Source organism: Coptis chinensis, chromosome 9, assembly GCF_015680905.1.
Source record: "Coptis chinensis isolate HL-2020 chromosome 9, ASM1568090v1, whole genome shotgun sequence".
NCBI lineage: Eukaryota > Viridiplantae > Streptophyta > Magnoliopsida > Ranunculales > Ranunculaceae > Coptis > Coptis chinensis.
Genome location: NC_141464.1, coordinates 66,027,916 through 66,050,251, shown reverse-complemented (window position 1 = coordinate 66,050,251; position 22,336 = coordinate 66,027,916). Strand labels below are relative to the sequence as shown.

General features: G+C 36.6%; 1 protein-coding gene, 1 long non-coding RNA gene and 1 pseudogene across 5 annotated transcripts; 2 read left to right on the top strand and 1 right to left on the bottom strand.

Annotated features, from left to right (window-relative positions):
• Positions 1 to 663: 663 nt before the first annotated feature.
• On the bottom strand, positions 664 to 8,472 carry LOC147477442 (uncharacterized). Its single transcript, XM_086586013.1, has 5 exons — positions 8,216 to 8,472; positions 8,066 to 8,097; positions 1,386 to 1,457; positions 822 to 1,303; positions 664 to 753 (listed from the first exon to the last, which is right to left on the bottom strand). Exons 3-5 carry the CDS (start codon positions 1,450 to 1,452, stop codon positions 664 to 666), a joined length of 639 nt encoding a protein of 212 aa, XP_086442139.1. The 5' UTR covers positions 1,453 to 1,457; positions 8,066 to 8,097; positions 8,216 to 8,472.
• Positions 6,768 to 7,235, top strand: LOC147477443 (pterocarpan synthase 1 pseudogene; annotated as a pseudogene).
• A 5,588-nt stretch (positions 8,473 to 14,060) lies between the features above and the next one.
• Positions 14,061 to 20,587, top strand: LOC147477441 (uncharacterized). 4 transcript variants are annotated; one of them, XR_015208149.1, is made up of 8 exons: positions 14,098 to 14,254; positions 16,671 to 16,786; positions 17,159 to 17,326; positions 17,476 to 17,614; positions 19,189 to 19,778; positions 19,852 to 19,912; positions 20,105 to 20,202; positions 20,308 to 20,587. It is a non-coding gene; the product is annotated as an uncharacterized LOC147477441 (long non-coding RNA). The 4 variants fall into 4 exon arrangements; XR_015208150.1 differs by lacking the exon at positions 17,159 to 17,326 and having other exon boundaries at positions 14,061 to 14,254; positions 16,676 to 16,786; XR_015208148.1 differs by lacking the exon at positions 17,159 to 17,326 and having other exon boundaries at positions 14,093 to 14,254.
• The last annotated feature ends 1,749 nt before the right edge of the window (positions 20,588 to 22,336 follow it).

Here is a 22,336-nt window from a genome sequence, read left to right as displayed (position 1 = left end):
GCAATGATATTGTCTATAAAAAGAGAAAGTTAAGTTATTGATAGTTACCGGAGCGATCTTGTGGACGACTAGCATGAGAATGTGGCGATGGAACATTGTCGCTGAAAGTTCCCCTTTGGCTCATAAACAGGGCCTCTAACCTCTTCCATGTGCCTCGACATTTTAGCATCCATATTAAGCCTCTATAGTTTCGATCCTCCTCTCAAGGAGAGTATTTGCCTCCATCAAGCCATCATTCTTTTTCATCAAAGAGTCTCCCTTTCGCTGATGCAGTTTACAAACCCCTGTACCTAGACCTCGAAACGACCTCTTTTATCCGCCCAACCACCTGTTTTCATTGAGCAATTTATAACAAGTACCAAAACTAAAATAAATACCTATCATGATATTGAAACAACTATACCAGAGCAATTCGTCTCGGACAAATCATATTGCGACTCGGATGCTCGAGATGTGATTTCTTAATCAATTTGTTAAAATTACAAAAATAAGATGAAAGTCATTCATTTTAAACTAAAGATGTATATATAAGCTAAATACATATTAAAACACTAACCAATACTTCCCCGCTTTGTGGAACAGGTTTCCTTTGGTTTATGAATAAGCATATAGGAGTCCGCCCTTTGTAATCTCCGATTCAGAATACCTTTCTCCAAAGCTAGCTCATTCCGAGCTATAGCAACCGGTTCTCGCCAAGAGATGAAGGCATGATCTGTTGCTTTCATGATTCAGTTTGTTCCTTGCACTCATGGCCTACATATTTAAAGCAATGTCAAATCAAACTAACATGAAGCACTACCTATTAAAACATTGACACATACCTTAAACTTATCTGTATTGCAATAATCAACAAATTTGTGCCAATCCTCCAAGGGAATGTTACGCGAACTTCTTTCTTTCACCAAGGAAGGATCTTCATCTTCGACAAAAGTTTCATACAACGTGTGCTTGTAGTTCCTCCATGCTTCATTCAGTTTCTGCCTTGTGTAGTCAGTGTCTATCGTCTTCTCATATTCAAACACAAATTGGCGTCCCAAAGTCTTAACAACTTTGTCTTTGAGATCCTTACCAATATGTCGCCAATCCTCATAGCATACTGGAAAGTCTCGACGAGCAATGTATCCCAATCTTGTACCAAATTCACTAACAACGTCTATGGGTGTGACTGGTTGGCCTTTTCGGTTAGTCTGCATTACAAGTTTCGGACGTGGTTGACCCTCAATTTCTTCGATGCCAATTGAAGGGCCTCTTTTTTTAGAAGTTGCAGCTACGGATGAACTCGGAATGTTTGTGGCATCATCACCTGTACAAACAAACAACATTTTAAGCTTGTACCATACATAATTATTAAAAGAAATCTTAAATGTTAAACTGAAATTAATTACCCATGTCTTCATTGAGCTGATCATCATCCAGTGAGTTTGAACCACCAGGTGAGTAGTGAGTGTCCATGTTCACTAAATAAAATGTGGAATTTCATGAAGCAAAAAGCAAAAGAAAATAAAGAAAACAGTGACATTTCAAAGAGAGCATACAGTCAAATTATAAGATTCTAATAACATAACATAGGGAAAAAGAAGTTATTAATCCTATACTTGTGCTGATTTTCTGCTCCCATGATGACACTTCACAATCAATTATAATAGTTTAATGACATAAGGACATAACCAATGACATAAGGACATAACCAATGAGTTTAATTTTATATAATGCAATAACCAACAAAGAAATGGTCTAAGGTCTATTAGATCTTTGTCTCTTTTTATTTCTCCTATTCTCAACAACCACAAACACATCTTCTGGGTCATTAGGTACTAGATCATCCTCCACAGCTTCCACATTGGAAGGCCCTCCTATATCAATATTAATATTTATCGTTCTATCATCTGATAGCAGACACACTTCATCATGATCAGAATACAACTTTTTTGGAACCTCTATGACTACATGCCAATCAGGATCCATTGGATCCCTCGAATAAAAACACTGCGGCAAAGACGCTCGCGAAAATAAACGGTTCATCGACCATGTGGTCTGAACTCATTAGGTTAGACAAGTTCACCAATTTGAGGTTTGCTTCTACATCTATTTTCACACCAGGTTTGGGAGCATTTTTACCCAATCACACTTGAACAAAAAACAGGCTTGTACCCCTCTCGATCAGAAAGGCTGGACAATTTTCCGAAGAACACTATAGTATTGACATATAGTCTTCAACTGGATATTTGTCCTTAGCACTAGACCGAAAAGTAGTCATGCATCTTGTGCTAACACCGTTGTTTTGGTTCCTTCGTGCTCGTTCATGATCCTTGGTGACAAAGAGAAAACCATTTACACAATACTTTGTGTATGTTGTTGCCAAACCATAGGTCCTCCTCTCAAACATCTTTGAACTGGACATCATTTGACTCTATGTACTCAACCTGTGTTTTCAACCATGATGTGAAATTATCACACAAAGGTATCCTTAAATGGGCTGCCCTCTTCCTCCCGGTTCTTCTCCGGTCCTCAAGAAATTTGGTGTACTTCCTACACATTATTTAACATGTTAGAAGAAATTGCATTTGATTAAACTAGTATGTAATTCCAAACAATAATGTCAAAGTATACTTACTCCTGCCAATAATCATATTTAGCATGGCTTTTTAATACCCAATTCCGTGCCTGTTCATACTCAACACCTTCTAACCCATAGCCATGACCCACACCAATTGGCCCAACCTCCTTGATAGTATGATCATAAATCTTATCAAACAAATCAGGTACAAGTGGAGCTTCATTTTCAGCCATCCTATCAAGTTTCTCTAGAATACCACCCCTCCTTTATAGCCTGCACAATGAATAAGGGTCTCTTCTTTCAAGTAGCTCCATAATACACCCTCGGGGCGTGCTTTGTTTGAGACGGATCCCTTATAAGTCTTCATCATCCTTTAAACGACAAGGAACACATTATAGGAATCACATTAATAGGAAACAGAATTTGCAAGACAACAATTACAAAACTAATACCTTTTCGAATGTATACATCCATCTCGCCCAAAAGCAGGGACCATTTCACGAGCCTCCCGAGCAAGGTGAATGGGCAAATGCATCATGATAACAAAAAGTGATGGAGGGCAATGTCTCTCGAGTCGCACAATGTCTTAATCATATTTCTTTCAAGTACATTGAGTGTTTTCGACATCTATTGTTCTAGCACATAAAGCACCAAAAAAAAGTACAAATGCTTTTGATGATGGATCGAGCTTCCTTTCTGCCATCTCTATAGGCATGTTGAATCGCATCGGGAGCAAGTGCTGCATCAAGATGTGATAGTCATGTGACTTCAATCCCTTTAAATCTACTGAATCAGCCTTGACAATATTAGACCAATTACTACTAAAACCAACGGGCACACCTCGGATTAGCGCAATGTATCAAGAAAGCATTTCTTCTCCACTTTGTTAAGCCAAAAATTCCGGCTTCATAACAGTTTTACCATTCACAGGGATAACCAATACCTCCTTTTTAATTTTCAAAAGCTTCAAGTCTTTGCGTGCCTTGTCATTATCCTTGGTCTTCTCTTTTCGAATTAAGCATCATTGCAATCAAGATTTCACAAAATTCTTCTCGATATGCATGACATCAAAGTTATGAGGGACTGGAATGTACTTCCAATAATCCAACCCAAAGAATCCTGACCTATTGGTAAAACACGATTCACCTTCATTTTCTCGGTTATCATCGCACTCAGTAACATTGTGTTTCTGTTTGCCTTTCCCAACTTTTGCTTTTAAGTTCATTGTCATAGTATCAACCTCGATCCCAGTTAGCCTTGCTGGTGGCTCCTCTAGCTCTTGAGTTTTATCATAGGTGCTTTCTCTTGTATCATTTCTGGCTTCATCTAACAAAGGCAACCAACGTCTGCTTCTCATGTACACATGCTTACCTCCATTGCGAAGCCAAAAAGAAGTAGTCTTTGGACCACAAGCTGGACAACCATGTTTTCCTTTAGTCTTACAACCGGAGATATTTCCATAAGCTGGAAGGTCATGTATTGTCCACATCAAAACAGCCCGCATTTTAAATACGTCTCCTTTTGATGCATCTTTTACCATTACTCCTTCATGCCACAAGTCATTCAACTCCTTGACCAATGGTTGCAAAAACACATGAATATCTTTACCTGGCTGTTTTGGACCTTCGATGAGTGTTGTGAGCATGGTGAATTGGGGTTTCATGCACAACCAAGGTGGAAGGTTGTAAGTCACACACATCACAGGCCACGAACTATGCAATGAGCTTAATGACCCAAAAGGATTGAAGCCATCAGTTGCTAGCCCCAAACGGACATTTCGAGGCTCGGCAGCAAAATCTGGGTATTGTGTATCAATTAACTTCCACACCCCAGAGTCAACTGGATGCCCCAAAGTACCTGGAGGGGACTTTCCAATTGAATGCCAACGCATAGCCTTTGCTACCCAATCCACTCTATATAATCTCTTTAACCTATCTGCTAGTGGAAAATATCTTAAGATCTTCGCAAAGCACTGACGACCCCTTTCTTTCTTTCCTCAATGCTTAAAGTTTTAAACCTCGAGACCCCACAAATATGACAAGAAACCTTAGATTTGTAGTCTCCCCAGTATAACATACAATCATTTCTGCACGCATCAATTTTATCATACTTCAATCCTAAATCTTTGATTATCTTATCCGCATGATACATATTTTTTTGGTGTGTTATTCCCACTTGGAAGCACCAACCGAATAGTTGAAGCAATGCAAGAAAACTTTGGTCATCCACCCATGTGTGATCTTCAAATTAAATAATTTCACTACAAATCTAAGAACGGTGAAGTCCTTATTTCCAGCATACAATTCACTCATCGCCTTTACGCCAAATTAGAACTAAACTTAACATCTTCAAATAAGTCATTTTCAAATAAGTCATTTTGTTCATTATGTTCTCCCATTAAGCGTATCCAAATTATCACCACCAAGTTCCCCACCACGGTGTTAAGGGCATTAGCCATGTCCGTTTCATTATATGCATTATCACGAAAACCTGATCCTTGTTCAACATAATCGATTTTTGTGCTACTTCACCATGCACGAACCACACATTATATGTTTAAACAAAGCCATGCCTAAAACAATCTACTTTGACGTCATCATGGGTCTTGGCCGGGCCTTGGTTTAGGCATTTACCACATGGACAGGGTATGACATTTTTATTACGATGGTGTATCTTCGTGAACTCCACAAATTTCTCTAAACCAGCTATAAAACGCTTATCTGGATATTTCAAGGAAATCCAACTTTTATCTATCGATGAAGCGAAAGCATCCATACCACTATATATAACAAAGAAAAGCTAGTATGTAAGAAGCATCAACCAAATCAGATAATTAGGCATCAAATAAATCTATGATTTAGCATTCTAGAATGCAATACTAAGCACCTCACCATACAATGCAATGCACATGCTAAGAATTAAATAGATGGAGAACTAGAATAGCATCATTTTCCAACAACAATTTTCATGCAAAATATAACAGTTAAATTGTTGATTGTCTACACATGCTCTAAACCTAAAACAAAATAACAATAACCCAAAATTTCTCAAATCTAAGCCATGAATTAATACAATTATTTTACCAAAATAATAAAATAAATAAAGCATTAACAAAGTGCAATTAATAGAACCAGATCTAAACTATCTATAAATAAAACTATAACCTTAACACCAATACTCAAAACAACGACTTTATAAACTATATCGTATAAAAAAAACCATCTATTTATAAGCTCAAAGTGAAAACACCAAATTTGCACAATCATTTATTTATAAGCTCAAATCCATATCTGTGTAGTTTAGGTTGTACTAGATCTATTGTGAAGAAATAAGTCATTTTTCACTGTAATTTGCTTGTAGCTCTACAATTCTACATTACTACATACATGCAATCTCATCAACAAAGCCACAAAGGGATGAAAGTTCCTAAAGATAATTGCCTGGCCTAGCAACGAGAAGGCCCCAACAGCCCAACCCCACTACAATGTATTGGAGTACCTATTATGCATGTGGAAACATGAGTAAAGAAAAAGCATTCATTATTTCTAAAGCAAGCATGCTCCGAGAAAGTCATAATTATACCCCAACGACAACCAACAGGTATCCACTTGAGAAATGGAAGTTCATTAGCATTCTGTAAAGATGCTTTAACATGGTTTATGGGAACATCAAGCTCCTGGGTAGGTGAAATGATGAGAGAGACAAACCTTTTTTAAGACCATGTCTCACTCGACTTTGAAGACTACGAAAATGTGTCATATGCCCTCGAGAGTGATCCTCTTCAAATATGTATTCACTCATTATCAATGGCCACACCAATATCGTTATGCCTAGTTAGATTCAATTCACCAAATCAAAAATGCCATTATGTCCAAAATCACACACTCTTCTCGTATTTTGGAACAGAGAAAGGGAGATTCCCTATAGTTGGATACCCACTCTAGAACATAAATATGGGATAAAAGCGCATGGTTAGATGGAACCAATGATTATCCGACTGGCCAACTTAATTACGTTATTCTAATCCCAATGGTCTTACATTGGTCGGTTTAGAAGTCTCAAAAGTATAATGTCCTCCAAGTTTAGCTACCACGCCAACATCAAACCACATAATATATAACCATAAACTCCCCTTCCACTACCGACTACACTATTTTCAGTACCCGTTAGTTTCATATATTCTGCCTTTCTAACCTCAACAACTATTGCAATGGCTTCTGCTCTCACAAACTTCTTCAACTTGCTCGTTCTCTCAACCATACTCATCATCAAAAATGGAGAAAACTCTAAATGGATTTCTGAAACCAAACTCTTGGGACAAATGAAGGAGAAATTCAGCCACCTTCATTTCTACTTTCATGATACTATCAGTGGCGGCAAACCATCAGCCAAGCAAATAGCTGGACCGAAAGTCCCTGGATTTGGCACTATGATGATTACAGACGATCCCTTGACAGAAGGACTCGAGCTCACGTCGAAACTCGTAGGAAAAGCTCAAGGTATATATGCATCGGCAGCTCAAAAAGAGTCGGGTTTGCTTATGGTCTTAAATTATGCCTTCATGGAGGGAAAATATAAAGGTAGTACTTCATCCAATAAGGGAGATGTCAATTGTTGGAGGGACTGGGCCTTTCAGGTTCGCTCGTGGGTATGCACTTGCAAAGACTACTTGGTTTAATACCAAAGGAGCTGCAGTTGTCGAGTATAATGTCACCGTACTTCATTATTGAAAATCTTATGCTTTCTGCTACTATTTTCAATTTGTTTCATCGTAGACCCGTAGTTCATAATGACTTTTTCTGGGGGAAATGGGCATTATCTTTTGGAATTTTTCCTAAACCACTGAAAATTTCCTGCTCTTATCAAATTTAAAGTAGCTTTTAGTGATTGTGTATCAGTAGTGTGCAAGAGCGTGTGTTTTTGTCCTTGTGAGTTGGTACTAGCAAGAGCTTGTGTCACTGTCATTCAATAATGTACTTGCTAAAAAGATGGTTCTGAACATATATTAAGAAGTTTCCTATCGAAAAATGAAGAACATAAATTAAGAAGCTTAAGAATAATTTCACTGTTAGTACTTAGTATAACAAAGTGTAGACAGTGGAAGGAATTAATAAAACTCAACATGAAACCAGATGCATGCACTTGACCTGGGATTTTCAGAACTTGGATTACCACCAATAGAATTAGGATGGCTTATTAATACTATAGATGTTTTTCACTGAATAATCATCAGTCTTTAAGAAATATAAAGTGCGCTAACCTCAATTCCTCACTACAAAACTCGATCTACAAAATAAAGTGAATCTTTAGTGCGCTAACCTCAATCATCAGTCTTTAAGAAATCTTTTTGAGTTGACAGTTGCAGCAAACACTCATTACGAATGAGATAATAAATTGCCAATCACAAAAAAAAGAAACCACAGATCTAAACTTGAACTTCTCTAGAAAATTTCTTCACAAAAAGATTATAAATATCGATGCTTAAAGTGAAAAAGATTGAAAATTTACCTGAGAAATTAACGAGCAAAGATTGTGTTTGGCTGCGTTAGAACAACGAACGGGTCAGAAAAAAAACACTTCTCTAGAAAAAACAAAGAGAGAAAACAATGACGATGTTAAATCTTCAAGCTCACAAAACTATTGGGGGGAGCTTTTCACCTTGGCGCCTAAATGTAAGCCGACGGTTTCCAGAAGATTTTTATTGTCTAAATAACAATAGAGCAACCGAGAATAAATTTGGGATTTTAGGGTTAAATTTTGTTGCGGATTAGATCCCCAACAAAACCGTCGCCGGGTTGGAATAGATAAAAAGTGAGCTGTGACGGACCTGGGCTTTTATGCCGACGGATAATGTCCATCAGCAATAGAAGTATGGACTGGATCTGTAGGCATATCTATTTTCCATCCGTCGGGAAATGTCAATTTTTTAGTAGTGGCAAAAAAACAAAAAGATAGTTCGTGGTGACGACACTAAGGATATTTTGTGGTGGCGGCTTTGCGGTGGTTCCAGCGTCTTTTTTGTGCATTTTTTTTAAGCGCGTGGAACTTTGGTGGATGAATTAGTAGTATCTCCACATGGAGGATACAACCATACAGGGTGAAGTTTGTGGCAGGCATCAGAAGTTGAACATTTTGCACTTTGAATTTCCTTCTTTGCTTTTTGTGAATCTTGTAAAGTTACAAGTGCTTAGAAAATCTCTATTAAGATTACATTGATTTTGTTAACGAAAGGAGACATTTGACTTTTGCTAGAATTCACGTGTTTTATATTTGCACGTATAGTGTTATTATTAAAACGTGGGTGATTGAGAACTTGTGGTTCGTAATTCGGGTTGGGTCGGGTTAGATCCGATTATCCGATTTACAGAAATGGTTCGAATATGGTATGACATTTTGGATCCATTCGGGTCATGGATCCGGATCTGATTTTGTATTGAAAAAAATGGATCTGGGCAATGATATAGTCTGATCCGACCCGAACCCGCTCTATTTCCAGCCCTAACTGGAAGTAGCCGTGACAATCTAAAACAATAATAACAAGTTAAAACTATAAAAATATGATTTTCCAAGATGCTTGGTAGCTACTACAATCTAAAACTTGAAAGTTGTGTTCTTTAACGATTACTTAAGAGTAACAAGCTACGTAACAACCTCAATTCATGAGTTAGATAAAAATGTAGAAGAAATAATGATACAAAAAAAAAAACAAAAATAAAAAAAACAAAATAAAGATTAAACTTACTCAAGTACTACAATCTAGGAGTCAGGACAGAGTTTAGTAATAAAACAATGAAAGGAGTAGAGAGTGGGGAAGAAAAAGACTGTTAGCTTGAGGAAGCTCTAGAGCACCATGACGGTCATCTTCTTCTATTTATATGTTTGAAGAAGAGGAAGAGAGTTTTGTAAGTTTGTAACTCTGTTGCTTGACCTTTGATTCTTTGACTAAGTGAAATTTTTTTTGTTTCTACAAAGAAGAAAGTTGACTTAGGTCTGAAAAAAGTATGTTGGAAAGTGGTGTTGTCAAACATCAATCACGATTCACGAGAGTCCAGACTCTAGATCGTAGAGACTTCAGAAAAGAGAGACCTATTATTATTTGGAAGATATATTAACAAAATTTTATATTTTGGATTCGGATCTAGGAGGATCCAAACCGTTTAGAGTAAAACCATATTTGAATCTGAATTAAAAATGGATAATCCATATCCGACCCATTTTCTTATTCGGACTCATTATTAAGGTCCAAACCCGTTCAAATGGGTTTGGATCGGGTCGGATTCGGGTCAAAACCCGCACCATTTCCAGCCTTAGTGATAAGTTTCCACTTCTAGCTTGCTATGATTGAACTTCAACCAAGTTTTCCTTGATCAAACTTATAGTAGGTGACCTTGCCTCTTTTTGTGTGAGATGGTATATGGATGATGTTGATGGTCGTTGAACAAAATAGAAGCGTATCAAAACCTAATTATCCCTCAATAAGTAAAGAATGAGTAGGGTATCGTTCCACTTTTAAGTGTATGTTTATATGAAGGACAGGACTGGAAAGGGGGTTTGAGGGATTAAAAACTATTATTATATATTTTAGATTCTAATGCTAAACTAAACTAAACTAAACTATTGAGAATTTATAAGAAAGAGAATTCAAGAGATTAGAATCCACCAATACTTTTGATTCAATGACCTTTTGCTTCATGGTTATTCTCACAAGTAAACTACAATTAGGCAATCGAGCGAGTGTCGATGCTCTCTTGGACGAAACATTGTTAACGAATAACTCTACTTAAGGTTGTTCACATGTTCATGTTACTAGTATCTTCTTTCCTTTTATGTGAGCTTGGGTAGCTATTCAATGAATCACCATCTAAGGCAAACACAAGGAATACTTCCCTTACTCTAAAACAATACACAATTAGAAGAAAAGTAGAGAATAATAGTATAATATTCAATTACAATAAATAAAACCCTATTCTAGCATTGTATTCAATTGCAATAAATAAAAGCATTTTACTAACAAATATTCAATTGCATAAATACAACCCTAAACTAGTATGATATTCGATTACAATAAATAAAAACCTTAATCTATACTTCCATCCCCTGGTCTGGGAAATGGAACTAATAACTAAAAACATAAAGAACTAACCTGATTGAAGAATACCATGAACCAGAAGAATCATTAAACCTTAAGCACCGGCTTCATCTTCTCCCTTGAAGGAGAAGATTAGCCTTCCATAAAGAAGGAAGAACACGAAGAACGAGAAGAAGAAGAGTCGAAGAACATAAGACTAGAAAGACTAATTTATTAAGACTCAGCTAGTTAAAACCGATCTTTTATTATAAATCTCTCTCTGCCTTAAGTTCTGGAGACAAGAGTATAAATGAATTAGCAAATTACATAAGGCATTTAGGTCCTCTATTTATAGAGGTTACAATGAGCTCTAGAAGCATTCCAAACTGTCATTTGTTTCCTAATACAAATAGACTTCTTTTAGAGTCCAACTTCGTCTCCAAAACTTAGAAGGAATTAGCTACAGTGTTAATCCATGCGTCTGGACGCACTATTCATGCATCTTAGACGCGATCAATGGGTCTGGACGCTCGATCCATGCGTCCCAGACGCGTAAGCCTATTTTGTCTCTTTTGCTCTATCCTTCTATCCTCTTTTGCGGGCTTTGGTCCAAGCAACGAATCCTTTGGCCTTGGGCTTCCAAATAGGCTTTAAAATAGGTTAAAGTCGCATCTTTAATAGCTCCAATTCCTTGTCCTTCTTCATGATTGTCCACGGGCTTCCCAATGCTCCGAATTGCTCCATTTTACTCCTTCTTCTCTAATATTCCACAAAACTCTCTCTTTCACCTGGAGAATCATAGAACATAACTTACAAACACTATTAGTCCACTAAGATGGCTAAACAAGAGGTATAATCGAGGGTTAAAATGCCCTTTTTGAGCACTTATCACAACTCCCAACTAGCCTTTTGCTAGTCTCTTAGCAAATAAGATAAAAAGAGATAAGTGATCAAAATCACATCCTAATAATAAAAATAAAATCCTAACTCACTTTCACAGGCATCACGATTGCATTTACCATATGCAACAAGGCTTTAAACCTTTAAGTTCCCCAAAAAGGACGAGTTATAGTCTCGTGATTTCAGGTGATATACCCACAAAATCAATCAATAGCATGTTCAAGAATGATAGTAATTTTCAAAGAGAAAAATTCCTTACCCACTTAGTGCTTACTCCAATAGACAGTCTCCATTGCTAACTACATTGCTGCAAAGACTCATAAATTATGATGGGAGATAGTAAAAATTGACAAAATTCTCAATCAAGGCTTATGTGTGTACTTAGTCAATCTCCTATACTCTCCTATCCACGATACGGAATCCCTAGTTTACCGTAGGTAGATAATCTCGACTTTCAATCCTCACCGGTCATACTATTAGAAAAGAATCTCTCAGAATTAAGATGGTCTACTATTTTATCTCATGTATGTGGGGAAAAGAATAATGCATACGAACATCCCACATACTACCTTGAAAAATAGACTTATGAATAAAAGTAGTCTCATGGAAAGAATGTCAATCATATATGAAGTGTCGGGTCCTTCACTTTAGCATCCTCTCACCTATTCTAGACTTCGTACCATACTGTAATGATAAGTCATGGGTTGTAACTTGGCTTGGGTATTGGTTTATGAAGGAAAGATAAAAAGGATTCAAAGGTTGTTTCTGAAAAACACTAAGGGTTTTGCTTCATTATTTGGAAGATTTCTTCAAATTCTATATTGCAGATAAAATTCTTCCTTTGTCTTAGCATTTCCATCCATTCTGTTCAACTTTTTTTTTTTATTATTATTATTATTATTATTTTATTCTTTAGCTCAGTGGTATATCCTTGATTAGTACTGGATATGCTTGTTTTCCACTAGCTTTTTTCACTTAGAACAGAATGATGGTCTTCATTGTATCTCTCTAATATTTCCTTGTAATCTTCCTTTTGTGCTCTTTTTTCTTCCTTGTTCCCCTCGTATTCTCAGAAACATATGGGTATGGCTGATACAAGTTTTTCGCTATACTCCTTGTTTGGAGTTGGGTAAAGGGTAAAGGGTTTTATGAAAGAAAATGGCTTATTGTAAGGCTCAAAATGGTTTAACATGATGGTCCTACTAGGTGGGATAAAGGCTGAATGGGTTCACTACTTGACTTATCAGTATGATACTCTGTTTCGAATAGACTACAAGACCTAATGGCTATCTCCCCAGTTGATGTCACTTCATGATTAACCAAATCAACAAATAATGAGACTATATTACAACGACATAAAGAACTGAAAGATGTTAAGTCACTAAGACTCGGATTTTTCGTAAGAACTCTCTAAAGAATAGGTATAAAGCTCAAGTCTCACGGGCTAAGTCTAAAAATTCTACTTTCAGTTTACTAGGGGTTTAAATCTCTCTTCTAGCAAAAGTACACAAAACTGACCAAGTACTATGGTGGTGCCTTGACAAAGAATTCTATCAACAAGAACTATGTCCGAGCATAATAAATAGTCTAAGCGATAATGAAATCAATAATATCAACTATCTATCAAACTCAACACTAAGCAGTATAGAATCTATATCCCAGACTCATCATTAAAATTCAATTTTCTTATGCTACTGATATAGAAACAAAAATATTTTTGTTTTTGAAAACTAATTTTTGAAATTTATTTCTCAAGTACTTCTCAAGTACACCCTCCCCCAACTTAACATATGCATTGTCCTCAATGTATAGAAATTAAGTAAATGAAATGAATGAGAAAAAGGGAACATGTTACCATTGATGCCGAATATCAAAATTAATCCTAAAAATAAGAACATTTCCTTTTACCAAGATTTATATATATATATATATATATGTGTGTGTGTGTGTGTGTCTTTTCAAGTCAGATTTCTAAGACTATATATCATGCATTATCAATTTGGAGTGAGGAGATCAGATTTTCTTACCCAAATTTGACGAATGTTTGGAGGACGAGGAGGTCTCACCTTGTGGGTTGTCAAAAATACTCCTTGATATGTTGGAAAGATTGCTGATGAAGTTGCTTCTCTACCTTGAAATATTTCAGGTCTGATGATTGTGTGGTAGGCCTTGTGGTTCCTCTGTGTAAAAGATTAACGAAAATCTTTCTTTCTAACAGGACAATAGTATCTGATGTGCCCTTTACCACCACAATGATGATAATGGATGTCTGGCTGACTGCGCTCACACTACACCATAACAGTTTTTTTGTGACAGGGGCTTTTTTCGTTTTGTGACGCCAAATAGGCGTCAGAAAATTTGTGATGCCATTATGACATCACTGTGTAGGTTTGCCATCACAATAAATCAAATAATTCATTTGATTTTTTAAAGAAATGTTTAGAAAACATTCTGACGGCAAGGTGGCGTTAAAGAATTTAATTTCAGTAATTATACCAACGCACATGTTGGGCATGTGCAGCAGGATGAGGCGTCAACATGAAACTGTGTCCAAAGACTTCGATTTCTTCTCGAACTCAACTTCAGAACACCAAATGAGAAACCCTTCTTCTCCACCTTTCTCGATCTATTCGAATTCCACCTGCTTTTCGTTCATCCTCCCTAAATTTCGATGAAATTGTACTAAAGGAGGCAGTGTATTCATCTCAATTTCTTTGTTTTAGACAAAGGTACCCTCTTTCCAATCTTTTAAGGTATCCATACGGCTACTTTCGACTAAGATCAGTTTTGTTTTTCTCGATTTTGGTTTTGTTATTCTTGAATTCGCTTAACTGAACCAAGTTCTAACTTGCTCAATTTTAGTAAAAATCTCTGAAAATGTGTGAATCTGTCTTGCTAGTTGAAATTTGTATGTTTACTTATTTTGCCTTATTTTCTTGTTTACTTATTTTGCTTTATTGTTAAATAAATAGCAAGGTTTTCTATAAAGTATTTTCTCATAGAGCTATCTTAGTATTATAGGAATAAAACATTTAGATTTTTCTTTTGGTTTAATGGGAGTAGTGTGGATATTTAGATTCAGTGTATTAGTGGTCAATTGAAAAGAGTACAGACTTAAACGTTGGCTTGCAGAAAAGAAGGTAAAAGTTTCATCTGTGCATATGTCCTAACATACCCATAGTTCGTTAAGGATGTAAGGCACTCTCCTCTTAAGCTATTTAGTTGATACTTTTATGTGCTTGTTCATCGATCTTTACTGGTTTTGGTTTTGACATACATAAAATGGAATACTCTATGGTGTATGTTCGTTTTTATTAACTTTTGTTTGTCACTGTTTTTTCCCCCACACATAAGATGTCTTACTGATTTGGGGTTCTTAAAGTGGCTTGAGAATCGACAAGCCTGATATTGTAAAAGGGATGCGAATGTTAACCCAGTGACCTCTCTCTCCCTCTCTTTCTTCTTGAGGAATTTTGTTAGAGTCCTTAGATTATATGTGGGTTTCAAGAGAGTCAAGGTAGTAATGGGTTGATGAACTTGTATTAGTTGTATGTGTTAAGGCCAATGTTATGCAGGGTGGCACTGGTTTTAAAGTAGGAGGACTGAAGTGACTATCTTGAGACATGAAGATACTGATTTGAGAGAAGTTGAATGGGATGAGCCAATTTCAGTTGTGTATTTGTTATTGGTGCTTCATTTATCTAGTTCCTCTATTAGTATGGTTTCAGTAAAAATGATACTTTTTAGAGAGCTTAAATGGCTCCTGAACCAAAGTGATATTCCTTATTCTTATATAAGTACTTTAGAAATTTAACTTCGGAGATTTGTACACGTACCAGCCATTGTCATGAATTTTACTTGTTTGGATCCTTTTATTTAAGTAAGCGACAAGAGCGCGAGTTATAATGTGCCTATTACTGATTCTAAACCCAATTTCATCTATATTTTTGGGATTTTTGTCAAGTGGCCAAATTCAGCTAATTATTGGACTAAAGTGATGCATATAATTAACCTATTGACCTCGCTCTTCCTTGTGGTTATTAGTTTGTATTGTTTAAAACGAGCATAAATTTTGGCCTGACTTGTTTCAGTCCATGTTTCTTTTTCTTTTTAGTTTCTACTTACCCGTGAATCTTATATTTTTCATATGGAGTGGCTATACACTTCTTAAGTAGTATTTGAGGTTTCTAGAGGGGCTAGAAGTTGCAGTTGGTGGATGAACTTGTAGGTGTTCAGCGCAATGGTCTGGGGAATGGTTATGGTTTTAGAGTAGGAGGAGCAAGTTCCTTTATTGAGACATGAACAAACTGAATGGAGACAAGTAGTATAAGTGAATTCCAATTCTGAATATGTTTGTGGTGCTTTACGTATCTAGTTTCCCTACAATAATAATGTGGTTTCAGTAAAAAGTAAGTTAATTGAAGAAAACAAGTATCTTGGAAAGTGAAGCCAAAGCTTTATAAGATTGTATAAATGGATCCTGAACTACAGTGAGATTCCTAGTTCTTAATAAATAAGGATTTTAGAAATTCAAGCTTCTGAGATTTGTACATCAAGCCTAGTCATGAATTTTACTTAGCTTGTATTACACTGCTAGACCCTCTAGTAGTCTGGTGCTTCTGTACTTCTTTAAAACCAAGTAATATTTTTGGGATGACCTCATGACCATTGGATATTCTGGGTTAGACAATTTGTTGATGCACTTGCTTACCATCAGTACATCTAGATAGCTGAAAGTTCAGCTGTAAACCAACCATCTTCCCTTTGACTTGTATGCTCTTTGCTAGTTCTTTTAATTATTTTTTGTCCTGAAATTTTGGTTTAACTGTTTGAGGAATGGATGACTTGGGAGTGAGTTCCATTTTGGGTTCATCAGAAAGTAATATCATTTAATATATTGTAGTGAGTTAGAAAAGTGAAAGTGACGTTTGCATGGACTTTGGATTTAGTACTTGGTGTTTTATTGGAATACCTTTTAATTATTATTTTTTTTCTGGGAGTTACTTTGTGTTGGAATAGGACTCAAAGATTGCTAATGTTTCACTTAGTGCCTTGTGTGATGTATTCTGATTAATGCATTTTGATTCCTTGGTTGCTTACTTAGTGATAAAATACTGATTAGTGCTAATTGGTACTTGTGTTAAGATTAGGTGGCATAGGCAAAGCGAAATCAGTTGATGTGTTGGCTATGAGGAATTTATTAATATGTTTACTGCATGTTCAAATAACTTGTTGAATCAAGGTTTGAAGCTAGCAGAAAGGTATGGGTTCTTGTCTTTTAGTTGTAAGCCTGAGAACTATCACTACTAAAAAAAGTATGTTTTATATTGGTTACAAAAATTTCTTTGTATCGGTTCTATTTAGAACCAATATAATATTCTCTTCCAATATCTCTAATATCAGTTCATATTTTCTTATATCGGTTTCTATTTTGTTATACCGTTTGGACATTAAACGATATGTCAAGTGTAATTTTTTATGTCACAAAATTCCAACCGATCTAAATAGTTCACTACAGATAATATCGCTTCCACTTTTTTGATATAATAATATTTTGCCCGATCTCAAAATTTAGACAAAACGATATAAAAATTTAAGTGATATTTCAACTCAGCCTAAAATCTAAATAACAGGCGGGGCAATATTTCACCAAAAATTGAACTGTGAATATGAAGAATAGTTCTCCAAAACACAAAACCCACAGACGAACTTTTTTTCTGCACATTTGCTGCGATGATGAATCCCCAATTTGATGTCTTCGTCTATCTCCTAATTCGATCTCAAATGAGGGGATTAATCAGGTAACCGTAGGCTCTCTCTCTCTCTCTCTCTCTCTCTCTCTCTCTCTCTATGCATCTGTTTTTGATATTTAGGTTATGGGTTTGTTGAATTCTTCGGTTAACCTTAACAAATTTCCTATCTTTCTGCTTGATTTCTTTTTGACTTTCAGATCTACGACTAGTAACATGAAATTGACTTGGTGGATTTTACGACATGCGTTTTTTAAGTAGATTTTCAATGGGTTGTCAGCGACCTCATCTATTGCACATGTTCTCTTCGCTCTTCCATGTGTCCATGGAGGAACACAGGTTAGGGTTTCTTCTTCTTTTCTTCTTTTTTTCTTTTTTTCTTTTTGTTTAATGAAAATTGTTAGTTCATTTTTTTTCAGCATTGGCACACTGAATTTTTCCAGTAGTGTATGTTATGTTGTTAGTTCATTTTTTTTACTGACAATTCGGTGTTTTATTACATCCCAGTAGCATATCAATTTTCTTCACTATGAAAAATTTGTTTTCTTTGTTCAAAGCCCTAATTTAACATCCGGTTACCGAATTTAGGGTTTCCTTTGGTCTGATGAATTAGGAATATTAACTTTGTCTGGGGTTGCAGGATGATTGTTAAAAATCAGAAGTGCGAATGTATTAATTAGATCGGTGTTAAGGTTTGAAGTTTGGAGTTTTGTGTATAATTCATGTAGTTGATTATCTTAGTATTTATGGTGCAGGGTATCTAGTGTTCATGTTTAGCGAGGGTATGTAGTTCAGGTAATTTTTTTGTGCAATCGAAAGGGCCAATGACCCTCCACTTATTTCACCTTTAAACAAATATTTGAGCTGAGTTACACTAAAGAGTGTACTTAAACCAATTGACTGGCATTCAAAACAGGGCTGAAATTGTTGTGCTCCCCAAACTAACCATCTAAGTTACTACCAAGAAAAAAAGATGATTGAAATACTATCTTATAGAGTGAGTGGAGGTCCTGAACTATTGATGGACAAGTGTTTCTTTAATTGAAATGATTACGAATATTACTTGCACAATTACATTTCAACAAGTAAAAGATGGTATATAAGGAAAACCTTGTGGCTTGTAGCATAGTTACCCTTTTTTTAGGCTAGCCAATAATGCAGTACATATACTGACCCTAGCTTCTTTTTTGACTCACATCTTTAGAATTAATGTTATCTTCTTCTTTTTTGCGGCTGTTGAGTATACTATACACCTTATTATCAATATGTATTGTAAATAGACTTGGTTAGCCTCATACTATGTTACTACTTCGATTGGCTTTTAACCTTACTAGATTACTGCTAATGCAGTGGGGGGCGTGAGCAGAGGGTGGAGAAGATAGAGCTGAGAGAAGGGGGGCAACACTCATTTTGCAAAGTGGGGTTGTCAAATGTTGCTGAAATGAGTTGTCTATCAAGACTCATTATCCGTTGTTAATTTTTTCTTCATTAGTCATGGGGAACTTTTTTTTTTATTTGAGACACGTTTTACTAGAGTCCTAGAGTCCTCTACGAGAGAAATCCCTCACTAAGTGGGTTTAGCCAAAACCCAACCTCTATGCAGTTAAAAACTTGCATGTGTTCATCATCTTGGTTGTGTATGGATGTGTGTTGATTTCTTGGCGAGACTGTTTATTAGATGCAATAAAGATCTAGTTATATGCTCTTTGAATGATTTTTTTCTTTTAGAAAAACATTATATGTATCTTCGCCATTGCTACTTGAGATGGATGTTCTCATTTTCATTTATAAGTTGTTTAGTTATCAACTTGTTTACCATTAATTGGTTCGTGTTATCATTTTTTATTTAAGTGGTCGATTGGATTTTCCGTTTATTTGCATAAACTTCGCTCTCATTTTGTGGGTGGTACTAGACCGGTGTCGCTGGTATCGCTGCAGGCAGCCTTCCGTGTTCTTTGCTAGCTAGTGCATGAGTGTGTGCAGGCGGTGATGTGAGTGTGTGCATGTGGTAATGTGAATGTGCTGCTAGCTAGTGTGTGAGTGTGTGAGTGTGTGCATGTGGTAATGTGAGTGTACTGCTAGCTGGTGTGTGTGTGAGAGAGAGAGAGAGAGAGAGAGAGAGAGAGAGAGAGAGAGAGAGAGAGAGAGAGAGAGAGAGAGAGAGAGAGAGAGAGTGTGTGTGTGTGTGTGTGTGTGTGTGTGTGTGTGTGTGTGTGTGTGTGTGTAGGTGGTGGTGCCTGCTGCTACTGCTGGGTGTTGTTGTTTGCCCGGGTGCCCGTCGCCGCCATGGACTGCTGGTGCCCGCTGTCGTTGCCGGGTGGTGTCGCTAGAGGAAATGCCTCTGTACCTGCTATGGAAATGACCAAGTGCTGCTTTCTTTAAAAGGTTGAGGCTTCTTTGTGCAAAATCCTTTGAGGATACCTCAGAGAAGCTGAAAGAGATTGAGTCACAAATCTTAAGGAAGAGAAATGAACTGCGGCTGTCTGAGACCGAATATAGAAAGGTATGTCATTACTTTCCCAAATAGAAAGTATCTACAAGTGTTTTCACCGAGGGATAAACTTTGTGATGCAAAGTTGATGACTTGAAGCTTGATTCTCTTGTGGTTGGAACCCGAGGTTTAGGAATGCTGAAAAGGTTCTACTCTTTAACAAATGCTAGTAAATTTCATTTTTTTTGTGAAATCATGCATGTGGCAGAGCATATTATGTTACGACTGCACAATTAGTGAAAATTGTGTATATTGACTAGTCAATAGTTTGTTTTAGTGGTTCCTTAGCTTGTATTGACTAAGGTCTAGTTGAAATAAATTTTTTTCTTTTTATGAAGGAAAAATGAACATCACCGAAGATCTGTAGCTGCCAGTTTGGTCCAGGGTGTATGTTTTAGAGCGAGACCGCCAGGAGAATCGTCAAGGAGACTGCACGGTTAGTGAAAATTGTGTATATTGACTAGTCAATAGCTTGTTTTAGTGGTTCCTTAGCTTGTATTGACTAAGGTCTAGTTGAAATGAATTTTTCTTTTTTATGAAGGAAAAATGAATATCACCGAAGATCTGTGAGTGCCGCCTTGGTCCGTGGTGTGTATGTTTTAGAACGAGACCGCCAGGAGAATCGTCAAGGACCCCATGCTCTTGCTTCTTAAGATGTGATCTTGAGTTGTTGTATAGGAAATATATTGAAATAGTATGTTGGTAGATTATGCTATATCCATACATCTATATCTTTTAATTTACATGTTATTCATTAAGTGATATATATACTTAGTCAAATTTTGGTGATGGTTATTACTAAGATTTTTTTTTGTGTATAATGGCTTGTAAAGTCTTAATTATATTATGTGTTTGGGGTTTATGTGGTTGTATTTATGCAAAGCATTTCAGGGGGAAAAAAAAATAAATATTAGGATGGAAACCAAAAACAAATATATATTTTTTTAAATAAATAATAATTTAGACGCCGACAGCGAAAGCATTTTAAAAAAACAAATTTATAATTACTCGACGCCGAGAGGCGCCGATGAATGCAAATTTAGTGACGGCATAGAGGCGTTAGTAATGCACATTTAGTGACGGCGCATACAGCGTTAGTAATGCATATTTAGTGACGGCGCATGTGCTGCCGATAAATATGTCAATTAGACGGCAGTTTAAGGCGTCACAAATATTCGACACCAACACGACGCCTAAATTCCAACGCCTTGTAAAGCCACAAAAAATAATTCTGACGCCTCCCTAGCCGTCCACAAAAGTGCCGCTTTGGTTGTAGTGTCAAGGTGGGCGGTAGACTAGTTCACATACTTCTCTCGTTCAGACAATGATGGTGTAGAAGAGGCTTCAACAGTACAATGCTTCTTATCAATATGGTCCACTTTCTGCTTCAGAAGACTCATTTCAGTTTCTAGATTCTGTTGTTTTTCCAAAACTTCTTTAAGCTGATTCTCTAGTAACTGATTTTTTTGGGCAGAAGTCTGTTGTTCATCCTGAAATGTAGAGTTCATCTTCTCAAGGTATGATACTCTCTCTGCCAATTTTCCATTCTGCTCACTTAAATCCTAAATTTTGTGTAAGGATTCCAAGAACATGGCTAGCGACGCCTCTATGGTGGGGTTCTCAGGTTCATCACAGTTTTTTTGTAGATTGAGCACTCTCAATTGTATCTTCGAATAGGAAGGATTCTTGTATCATGCTATCAAGGAAGTACACCTCTCCACCTTCGGTGTCATCACAATCCTTATGCAACAGGTGAAAGATATTTATGTCCATGGACATTTTACCAAAGTTGATCTTCATTTCACCGTTGTGACAATTTATCAAAGCTTTTGCGGTAGTGAGGAAATGTTGGCCTAGAATAATTGGTATTTTATCAAAGGCTTCCTGGGTGTCTATCACAATGAAATCCACTGGATAGTAGAAATCGGTTACTTGAACAAGAACATCCTCAACTATGCCTTTAGGAATCTTGGTAGAGCGGTCAGCTAACTTCAATTTGACTTGTGTAGGCTTTAGGTTCTCCAGGCCCAACGCTTGGTACACATGATAAGGCAAGAGATTAACACTAGCACCAAGGTCTAAAAGAGCATTACCCATGAATTTTTCTCCTATCTTGCATGATATTATAGGACTTCCTGGATCTTTGAGCTTGACTGGAGCTTGCTAATGAATAATAGATGTTGTTTGTCCAGCTAGAAACGCTCGCTTTGGAACATGAGTACTTCTCTTTATGTTGCATGCATTCTTCAAGAATTTGGCATATGATGGCAACTGCTTGATCGCTTTGATAAAGGGGATATTGATGTTATCTTTCTCAAATACCTCCTTCATCTCTAAAAATTGCTTGTCCTTTTTGCTTTGAGCAAAAAACATAGGAAAAGGTGCCTTTGGTACAAACACATCAGCATGTGTCTGCTCTTCTCCTCTTTGGCATTCTTACATATCTTGTCTTGGTTATCTTGACAAATGGGAGTTGAAAGGATTTCCCCCACTTCCTTTTGAACTTCATTTGAAATCTTGACCGATTGCTCTGTATCAATGTCATCATGAGAAGGTAAGTCAACCTTGTT

Excerpts from the sequence above, each read along its gene's own strand:
- LOC147477442 (XM_086586013.1), bottom strand. The coding sequence starts at position 1,452 with ATGGACACTCACTACTCACCTGGTGGTTCAAACTCACTGGATGATGAT. Across the intron at positions 1,304-1,385 it reads TCAGCTCAATGAAGACATGG|GTGATGATGCCACAAACATT; the intron begins GTAATTAATTTC and ends TTGTTTGTACAG. Across the intron at positions 754-821 it reads GCAATACAGATAAGTTTAAG|GCCATGAGTGCAAGGAACAA; the intron begins GTATGTGTCAAT and ends TTAAATATGTAG.